Consider the following 11412-nt stretch of genomic DNA (forward strand, 5'->3'; position numbering starts at 1 on the left):
AAACAGACTGGATAAAGAGTTCTCTGCACCCAAATCCCGTGGGAGGGAGAGCTAAACCTTCAGAGAGGCAGACAAGCCTGGGAAACTAGAAGAGACTGCTCTCTGTACACACATCTCGACGCCAGAGGAAAACACCAAAGGCCATCTGGAACCCTGGTGCACTGAAGCTCCCGGAAGGGGCAGCACATATCTTCCTGGTTGCTGCCGCTGCAGAGAGCCCGTGGGCAGCACCCCGCGAGCAAACTTGAGCCTCGGTACCACAGGTAAGACCAACTTGTCTGCTGCAAGAAAGCTGCCTGGTGAAATCGGGACACACAGAGGCAGAATTCCTCTAGGACCAGGCACGTCCTGTGTTTACCAGAAGTCCCACACCCTTGGATCCCGTGGGCACTCCTGAGGCTGCAGAGCGGAAGAGACCACCAACACTACCGACCCCTGCCCACATCCCTGGCCCAAGAGGAAACTGTATAAGGCCTCTGGGCTCCCGTGGGGGAGGGCCCAGGAGCGGCAGGACCCCTGCCTGAGACACTGCCAGAACCTGAAGGAAACAGACCGGATAAACAGTTCTCTGCACCCAAATCCCGTGGGAGGGAGAGCTAAACCTTCAGAGAGGCAGACACTGAAGCTCCCAGAAGGGGCAGCACGGGTCTTCCTGGTTGCTGCCGCCGCAAAGAGCCAGTGGGCAGCACCCCGCGAGCGAACTTGAGCCTTGGGACCACAGGTAAGACCAACTTGTATGCTGCAAGTGACCTGCCTGGTGAACTCAAGACACAGGCCCACAGGAAGAGCTGAAGACCTGTACAGAGGAAAAACTACACGCACGAAAGCAGAACACTCTGTCCCCATAACTGGCTGAAAGAAAACAGTAAAACTGGTCTACAGCACTCCTGACACGCAGGCTTATAGGGACAGTCTAGCCACTGTCAGAAATAGCAGAACAAAGTAACACTAGAGATAATCTGATGGCGATAGGCAAGCGCAGGAACCCAAGCAACAGAAACGAAGACTACATGGCATCATCGGAGCCCAATTCTCCTACCAAAACAAACATGGAACGTCCAAACACACCAGAAAAGCAAGATCTAGTTTCAAAATCATATTTGATCATGATGCTGGAGGACTTCAAGAAAGACGTGAAGAACTCCCTTAGAGAAACACAGGAAAGCATTAATAAACAAGTAGAAGACTAGAGAGAGGAATCACAAAAATGCCTGAAAGAATTCCAGGAAAACATAAATAAACAAGTAGAAGCCCATAGAGAGGAGACACAAAAATCCCTGAAAGAATTCCAGGAAAACACAATCAAACAGTTGAAGGAATTAAAAATGCAAATAGAAGCAATCAAGAAAGAACACATGGAAACAACCCTGGATATAGAAAACCAAAAGAAGAGACAAGGAGCTGTAGATACAAGCTTCACCAACAGAATACAAGAGATGGAAGAGAGAATCTCAAGAGAAGAAGATTCCATAGAAATCATTGACTCAACTGTCAAAGATAATGTAAAGCGGAAAAAACTACTGGTCCAAAACATACAGGAAATCCAGGACTCAATGAGAACATCAAACCTAAGGATCATAGGTATAGAAGAGAGCGAAGACTCCCAGCTCAAAGGACCAGTAAATATCTTCAACAAAATCATAGAAGAAAACTTCCCTAACCTAAAAAAAGAGATACCCATAGGCATACAAGAAGCCTACAGAACTCCAAATAGATGGGACCAGAAAAGAAACACCTCCCGTCACATAATAGTCAAAACACCAAACGCACAAAATAAAGAAAGAATATTAAAAGCAGTAAGGGAAAAAGGTCAAGTAACATATAAAGTCAGACCTATCAGAATCACACCAGACTTCTCGCCAGAAACTATGAAGGCCAGAAGATCCTGGACTGATGTCATACAGACCCTAAGAGAACACAAATGCCAGCCCAGGTTACTGTATCCTGCAAAACTCTCAATTAACATAGATGGAAAAACCAAGATATTCCATGACAAAACCAAATTTACACAATATCTTTCTACAAATCCAGCACTACAAAGGATAATAAATGGTAAAGCCCAACATAAGGAGGCAAGCTATACCCTAGAAGAAGCAAGAAACTAATCGTCTTGGCAACAAAACAAAGAGAAGAAAAGCACACAAACATAACCTCACATCCAAATATGAATATAACGGGAAGCAATAATCACTATTGCTTAATATCTCTCAACATCAACGGCCTCAACTCCCCAATAAAAAGACATAGATTAACAAACTGGATACACAACGAGGACCCTGCATTCTTCTGCCTACAGGAAACACACCTCAGAGACAAAGACAGACATTACCTCAGAGTGAAAGGCTGGAAAACAATTTTCCAAGCAAATGGTCAGAAGGAGCAAGCTGGAGTTGCCATTCTAATATCAAATGAAATTAATTTTCAACTAAAAGTCATCAAAAAAGATAAGGAAGGACACTTCATATTCATCAAAGGAAAAATCCACCAAGATGAACTTTCAATTCTAAATATCTATGCCCCAAATACAAGGGCAACTACATATGTAAAAGAAACCTCACTAAAGCTCAAAACACACATTGCACCTCACACAATAATAGTGGGAGATTTCAACACCCCACTCTCATCAATGGACAGATCATGGAAACAGAAATTAAACAGAGATGTAGACAGACTAAGAGAAGTCATGAGCCAAATAGACTTAACAGATATTTATAGAACATTCTATCCTAAAGCAAAAGGATATACTTTCTTCTCAGCTCCTCATGGTACTTTCTCCAAAATTGACCATATAGTTGGTCAAAAAACAGGCCTCAACAGGTACAGAAAGATAGAAATAATCCCATGCGTGCTATCGGACCACCACTGCCTAAAACTGGTCTTCAATAACAATAAGGGAAGAATGCCCACATATACGTGGAAATTGAACAATGCTCTACTCAATGATAACCTGGTCAAGGAAGAAATAAAGAAAGAAATTAAAAACTTTTTAGAATTTAATGAAAATGAAGGTACAACATACCCAAACTTATGGGACACAATGAAAGCTGTGCTAAGAGGAAAACTCATAGCGCTGAGTGCCTGCAGAAAGAAACAGGAAAGAGCATATGTCAGCAGCTTGACAGCACACCTAAAAGCTCTAGAACAAAAAGAAGCAAATACACCCAGGAGGAGTAGAAGGCAGGAAATAATCAAACTCAGAGCTGAAATCAACCAAGTAGAAACAAAAAGGACCATAGAAAGAATCAACAGAACCAAAAGTTGGTTCTTTGAGAAAATCAACAAGATAGATAAACCCTTAGCCAGACTAATGAGAGGACACAGAGAGTGCGTCCAAATTAACAAAATCAGAAATGAAAAGGGAGACATAACTACAGATTCAGAGGAAATTCAAAAAATCATCAGATCTTACTATAAAAACCTATATTCAACAAAACTTGAAAATCTTCAGGAAATGGACAATTTCCTATACAGATACCAGGTACCAAAGAAGTTAAATCAGGAACAGATAAACTAGGTAAACAACCCCATAACTCCTAAGGAAATAGAAGCAGTCATTAAAGGTCTCCCAACCAAAAAGAGCCCAGGTCCAGACGGGTTTAGTGCAGAATTCTATCAAACCTTCATAGAAGACCTCATACCAATATTATCCAAGCTATTCCACAAAATTGAAACAGATGGATCACAACCGAATACCTTCTACGAAGCCACAATTACTCTTATACCTAAACCACACAAAGACACAACAAAGAAAGAGAACTTCAGACCAATTTCCCTTATGAATATCGACGCAAAAATACTCAACAAAATTCTGGGAAACCGAATCCAAGAGCACATCAGAACAATCATCCACCATGACCAAGTAGGCTTCATCCCAGGCATGCAGGGATGGTTTAATATACGGAAACCCATCAACGTGATCCATTATATAAACAAACTGAGAGAACAGAACCACATGATCACATCATTAGAGGCTGAGAAAGCATTTGACAAAATTCAACACCCCTTCATGATAAAAGTCCTGGAAAGAATAGGAATTCAAGGCCCATACCTGAACATAGTAAAAGCCATATACAGCAAACCAGTTGCTAACATTAAACTAAATGGAGAGAAACTTGAAGCAATCCCACTAAAATCAGGGACTAGACAAGGCTGCCCACTCTCTCCCTACTTATTCAATATAGTTCTTGAAGTTCTAGCCAGAGCAATCAGACAACAAAAGGAGATCAAGGGGATACAGATTGGAAAAGAAAAAGTCAAAATTTCACTATTTTCAGATGATATGATAGTATATTTAAGTGATCCCAAAAGTTCCACCATAGAACTAGTAAACCTGATATACAACTTCAGCAAAGTGGCTGGGTATAAAATTAACTCAAATAAATCAGTTGCCTTCCTCTACACAAAAGAGAAACAAGCCGAGATGAAATTAGGGAAACGACACCCTTCATAATAGACCCAAATAATATAAAGTACCTCGGTGTGACTTTAACAAAGCAAGTAAAAGATCTGTACAATAAGAACTTCAAGACACTGAAGAAGGAAATTGAAGAAGACCTCAGAAGATGGAAAGATCTCCCATGCTCATGGATTGGCAGGATTAATATAGTAAAAATGGCCATTTTACCAAAAGCAATCTACAGATTCAATGCAATCCCCACCAAAATACCAATCCAGTTCTTCAAAGAGTTAGACAGAACAATTTGAAAATTCATCTGGAATAACAAAAAAACCAGGATAGCTAAAGCTATCCTCAACAATAAAAGGACTTCAGGGGGAATCACTATCCCTGAACTCAAGCAGTATTACAGAGCAATAGTGATAAAAACTGCATGGTATTGGTACAGAGACAGGCAGACAGACCAATGGAATAGAATTGAAGACCCAGAAATGAACCCACACACCTATGGTCACTTGATTTTTGACAAAGGAGCCAAAACCATCCAATGGAAAAAAGATAGCATTTTCAGCAAATGGTGCTGGTTCAACTGGAGGGCAGCATGTAGAAGAATGCAGATCGATCCATGCTTATCACCCTATACAAAGCTTAAGTCCAAGTGGATCAAGGACCTCCACATCAAACCTGACACACTCAAACTAATAGAAGAAAAACTAGGGAAGCATCTGGAACACAAGGGCACTGGAAAAAATTTCCTAAACAAAACACAAATGGCGTACGCTCTAAGACCAAGAATCGACAAACGAGATCTCATAAAACTGCAAAGCTTCTGTAAGGCAAAGGACACTGTGGTTAGGACGAAACGGCAACCAACAGATTGGGAAAAGATCTTTACCAATCCTACAAAGATAGAATCCTTATATCCAAAATATACAAAGAACTCAAGAAGTTAGACCGCAGGGAGACAAATAACCCTATTAAAAAATGGGGTTCAGAGCTAAACAAAGAATTCACAGCTGAGGAATGCCGAATGGCTGAGAAACACCTAAAGAAATGTTCAACATCTTTAGTCATAAGGGAAATGCAAATCAAAACAACCCTGAGATTTCACCTCACACCAGTGAGAATGGCTAAGATCAAAAACTCAGGGGAAAATAGATGCTGGCGAGGATGTGGAGAAAGAGGAACACTCCTCCATTGTTGGTGGGATTGCATACTGGTACAACCATTCTGGAAATCAGTCTGGAGGATCCTCAGAAAATTGGACATTGAACTACCTGAGGATCCAGCTATACCTCTCTTGGGCATATACCCAAAAGATGCCCCAACATATAAAAAAGACACGTCCTCCACTATGTTCATTGCAGCCTTATTTATAATAGCCAGAAGCTGGAAAGAACCCAGATGCCCTTCAACAGAGGAATGGATACAGAAAATGTGGTACATCTACACAATGGAATATTACTCAGCTATCAAAAACAATGACTTTATCAAATTCTTAGGCAAATGGTTGGAACTGGAAAATATCATCCTGAGTGAGCTAACCCAATCACAGAAAGACATACCTGTATGCACACATTGATAAGTGGCTATTAGCCCAAATGCTTGAATTACCCTAGATACCTAGAACAAATGAAACTCAAGACGTATGATCAAAATGTGAATGCTTCACTCCTTCTTTAAAAGGGGAACAAGAATACCCTTGGCAGGGAAGAGAGAGGCAAAGATTAAAACAGAGACTGAAGGAACACCCATTCAGAGCCTGCCCCACATGTGGCCCATACATATACAGCCACCCAATTAGACAAGATGGATGATGCAAAGAAGTGCAGACTGACAGGAGCTGGATGTAGTTCGCTCCTGAGAGACACAGCCAGAATACAGCAGATACAGAGGCGAATGCCAGCAGCAAACCACTGAACTGAGAATAGGACCCCCGTTGAAGGAATCAGAGAAAGAACTGGAAGAGCTTGAAGGGGCTCGAGACCCCATATGTACAACAATGCCAAGCAACCAGAGCTTCCAGGGACTAAGCCACTACCTAAAGACTATACATGGACTGACCCTGGACTCTGACCTCATAGGTAGCAATGAATATCCTAGTAAGAGCACCAGTGGAATGGGAAGCCCTGGGTCCTGCTAAGACTGAACCCCCAGTGAACGTGAATGATGGGGGGAGGGCGGCAATGGGGGGGAGGATGGGGAGGGGAATACCCATAAAGTAAGGGAGGAGGAGGGGTTAGGGGGATGTTGGCCCAGAAACTGGGAAAGGGAATAACACTCGAAATGTAAATAAGAAATACTCAAGTTAATAAAAAAAAAGAAAGAAATACGCAAGTTAATAAAGAAAAAAAGGAGAAAAGAAAGGAGAAGGAAAGAAAGAAAGAAAGAAAGAAAGAAAGAAAGGAAGAAAGAAAGAAAGGAAGAAAGAAAGAAAAATGGAAAGAGGAAGGGTAGAGGGGGAGGGACAGAGAGAGGGAGAGAAAGATGGATGGGGAGAGGGAGGGAGGATTGAAGGAAGGGAAAAGGGGGAACAGAAAAAGAAAAAGATGAAAGGAAGAAAAAGAGACTTGTCCACAGACTAGCTGAATTTCTGACACATAGTAGGTCTTTAATAAGGCTTTTATTTTTAACTTGAAATGGATGAACTCAATAGATGGGACCAAGTTTAATCTTACCCACTGTAAAATTCCTTTCGCTCCAGTGCAGACTGCAGACTCATAGATGAACTGGTATTATTCCATGAGAACAAGTAATTGCTGATGGCAGGCTGGCAGGTGATGGAGGAATGTCAGGAGCCAAAGCTGCCAGCTTTGGGTTCCGAAGCAGCTGTGTCCTTAATTACATCGCTTGATTTAAACTCTATTAAATCTGTATATAAGTAACCCATTTCTCTGGAAGTATTTAAACCTCTTCTATTCCACCAAACACACTGCTTTTATTTCAAATAAATGTAGCCAGCTCTTTGGGGAACATATGGTATATTTCTCTCTTATTAATAATTCAGTTCAAATGAGCAAAAATTAGTTGGTGCAGTTACGGCTGATTTTGTCCTGAAAAGATCTGCATTAATTTTAGACATTTTGTAAATTGGGCTATTAAATAAAAGCATTATATGTGAATTAAAAAGCAAAAAAAGGGGGGTTCAGAGCTAAACAAAGAATTCACAGCTGACAAAGGCCGAATGGCTGAGAAACACCTAAGGAAATGTCGAACATCTTTAGTCATAAGGGAAATGCATATCAAAACAACTCTGAGATTTCACCTCACACCAGTCAGATTGGCTAAGATCAAAAACTCAGGTGCCAGCAAATGCTGGCAAGGATGAGGAGAAAGAGGAACACTCCTCCATTGTTGGTGGGATTGCAGACTGATACAACCATTCTGGAATTCAGTCTGGAGGTTGCTCAAGAAATTGGACATTGAACTACCTGAAGACCCAGCTATACCTCTCTTGGGCATATACCCAAAAGATGCCCCAACATATAAAAAAGACACGTGCTCCACTATGTTCATAGCAGCCTTATTTATAATAGCCAGAAGCTGGAAAGAACTCAGATGCCCTTCAAGAGAGGAATAAATACAGAAAATGTGGTACATCTACACAATGGAATATTACTCAGCTATCAAAAACAATGACTTTATGAAATTCATAGGCAAATGGATGGAACTGGAAAATATCATCCTGAGTGAGGTAACCTAACCATAGAAAAACACACATGGTATGCACTCATTGATAAGTGGCTATTAGCCCAAATGCTTGAATTACCCTAGTTCCACAGAACACATGAAACTCAAGACGGATGATCAAAGTGTGAATGCTTCACTCCTTTAAAAGAGGAACAAGAATACCCTTGGGAGGGAATAGGGAGGCAAAGATTAAAACAGACACAGAAGGAACACCCATTCAGACCCTGCCCCACATGTGGCCCATACATATACAGCCACCCAATTAGACAAGATGGATGAAGCAAAGAAGTGCAGGCCGACAGGAACTGGATGTAGATCTCTCCTGAGAGACACAGCCAGAATACATCAAATTCATAGGTGAATGCCAGCAGCAAACCACTGAACTGAGAACGGGACCCCCGTTGAAGGAATCAAGAGAAAGGACTAGAAGAGCTTGAAGGGGCTCAAGACCCCATATGAACAACAATGCCAACCAACCAGAGCTTCCAGGAACTAAGCCACTACCCAAAGACTATAGATGGACTGACCCTGGGCTCCAACCTCATAGGTAGCAATGAATAGCCTAGTAAGAGCGCCAGTGGAAGGAGCAGCCCTTGGTCCTGCTAAGACTGAACCCCCAGTGAACGTGATTGTTGGGGGGAGGGCGGCAATGGGGGAAGGATAGGGAGGGGAACACCCACATAGAAGGGGAGGGAAAAGGGTTAGGGAGGATGTTGGCCTGGAAACCGGGAAAGGGAATAACAATCGAAATGTAAATAAGAAATACTCAAGTTCATAAAGAAAATAGAAAAAAAAAAGTTTCCCCATCAGACGAGATCGGGCGTGTTCAGGGTGGTATGGCTGTAAAAAATAAAAATAACAAAAAATAAAAAAAGAAAGAGAATGAAAGGATAAAACAGTTTCCCCATCAAAAAATGTCCAGAACCAGATAATTTTCTCAAAAAAAAGAAAATCTACCAGCCATTCTAAGAAGAGTCATTGCTTATGTTTCTCAAATTATTTCATGAAATAAAAACAGAAAGATTATTGCCCAATCTATTATATGAGAGACTACAGTTACACTATAGAAAACACATACCAATTTCCCTTATGGATTCTGATGCAGGCATAATCATTAAATAATTGCAAACATATTCCAAGAACAATTAAAAATATCATTTACAATCCCAAGTTGGCTTTCTCTCAAGATGAGTAGGGGTACTTCAATATAAAAAAATCAATAAAATTAATTGACCACATAAACAAACTGAAAGAAAACAAAGCCAACAAACAAAAGGCAAAAAACAGGATCGTTAAACTGGGTCGAGACAAGGTCATTAAGAAGCAACCCCTTAATGATAAAAGTTCTCCAGAGATTGCCGCACAGATGATATGCCTAAATGGTAATATAGAAGAAGCTCATGTCAACATCAACTTAAATTGGGAGAAACTCAAAATCATTGTACAAAAGCAAAAGCAAGTATTGGTTTCTCATTTCCTTAAATCTACTCAGTACAGCAAATGAAGTCTTAATTAGAACAATAAGGCAAGTGGCAAATAACAGGATACATACAGTAAAGTTGAAAGAATTTTTATTTGCAGATAGAAAATACACCAGAATTAGGTGAAAAACTTTACATGTCACTTAATACACATAAGTTAGGTCATCTATTCTGCTCAGTCCAATGCAGACAAGTTTCTCCAAAGAAAGTAGGTTGGGTTGTGCATCAGGCCAGTTGAATCCCAGTTTCCAAGACATCAGACAAGAATCAAACAACATCAACAGGGTAATTGTCAGGTAGAGTGTCCATGACCCTAGAGCTGCTCTTTGCCCATACACCATTTTGACATATTACAGCCGTTTTAAATCCTGAGCCACCAGGCTGCCTTTCCCCAGATTCACTGTAAATGCTCCAGCAATACTGTAGTCTAAAAAGAAGTCATTTGTAAAAACACTGGTTGCTGCTGTTGGAAGACAGGTGTAGGTCATAGCCGTTAAGCTCCTAAAATGTCTTTCAGCATTCGAGTGAGGGCTCAAAGCCAGGACACTGTATGGAAGACAGGGAGTAAAATGCTTCCTCCACCAAGTGGGGATGTGACTCCACCATTGACTTCCACCCCACGTTATCAGAGACTTCAGAAGCATGAAGTATAATGAAATCCATGGCCCTAGTCTTCAGGTGCTCTGTTTTGTGGAGGTCAGCCAGGATGAGAGTAGGTACAGCATTCTTCACAGAGAGGTTCCTGCACAAGGCATCCTCACACATGCCCTTCAAGCCCTGCAGGTCATACTTGTCAGCAGCTGCCAACAAACCTGTGGCCATTGAGCGGCTGTGGAGGTGTGGTGCCTTCCCTGTATAAATGAAGGCCATCATTTCCTTAAAGACTTGCAGGTGAATGTCATGGATCTCAATGCGGTTTGTTAGGCTCTCCAGCATTTCATGTTCAAACATGGCTCTGAAAACTGGAGAGCAAGCTGCTAGGATGGCCTTGTGAGATCTGAATTCCTGGCCAGCTACCACCAGGCTGCAGTCTGTGAAGAGGGAATTTTCCCACAGCTCTCCTATGTCGTTGACCAACATCTGCCTTGGATCCTTGATTGCAGGTCTCATGTTATCTCCATGCATGCTAAAGGAGCGTTCTACTATGCTCACCTTGCAGCACAAGGTGAACTGGTCTTCAGGGAGAAGTCGATGCCTATGGGAGAGGAGGAAATCTCGAAGGATGAACTTTTTGTATCCCCAGTATTGATTTAGCAGAAACCTTAAAACATTTGACATTTTTGTAAGAAGATATTTCTCTCCTTGGGCGTTTATGATCCAGAACTGTACCTTTGCCCAAACTGGGCTCTTTGGACAACTGAGCAAACCCAGGTAAACAGACAGGTAATTTTTGCTTTCTTCATCAACACCATTTGGGAATATCCTCAAACACCATTGCATTTCTTCACTGGCCTCTAATGAGAACCTTGGGCTCGTAACATTTTCACGAATTCCGTCCATGCAAAATGAAAAGTTGCTAATGGTCCACTCATAGCAGAACTTCTGAACACTGATATGTGTGTAGCCACAGCTCTTGGCTTCCAGGTCCCCTGACATGTCTTCTGGAGGTAGTTTGGAGGTTAAAGTTGATCTGAAAGAAGTAATAGAATTTACTCTTTATTTTGTAGGGTACAATTATAGATACCCTTTAGATTTTATTTTCAATTTCTGCTAAATTTCCCCTTTTATATTCTTGGAAACTTGTATTTCTACAGGTTTCTCTAGGTTTCCATATTTGTTCCACTGAAGATAAGACAGACTCACAGTGACTGTTAAACCTGTGTGTCTGTGTGTCTGTGTGTGTGT

General features: G+C 41.4%; 1 protein-coding gene across 1 annotated transcript; it reads right to left on the reverse strand.

Moving 5' to 3' along the window:
* Positions 1–9734: 9734 nt before the first annotated feature.
* LOC134485749 (TD and POZ domain-containing protein 5-like) lies at positions 9735–11163 on the reverse strand. Its single transcript, XM_063282775.1, has one exon. The coding sequence runs from the start codon at positions 11161–11163 to the stop codon at positions 10081–10083; it is 1083 nt and encodes a 360-aa protein (XP_063138845.1). The 3' UTR covers positions 9735–10080.
* Positions 11164–11412: the final 249 nt, after the last annotated feature.

The sequence above is a fragment of the Rattus norvegicus genome, chromosome 2 (assembly GCF_036323735.1).
Source record: "Rattus norvegicus strain BN/NHsdMcwi chromosome 2, GRCr8, whole genome shotgun sequence".
In the NCBI taxonomy this organism is placed as follows: Eukaryota; Metazoa; Chordata; class Mammalia; order Rodentia; family Muridae; genus Rattus; species Rattus norvegicus.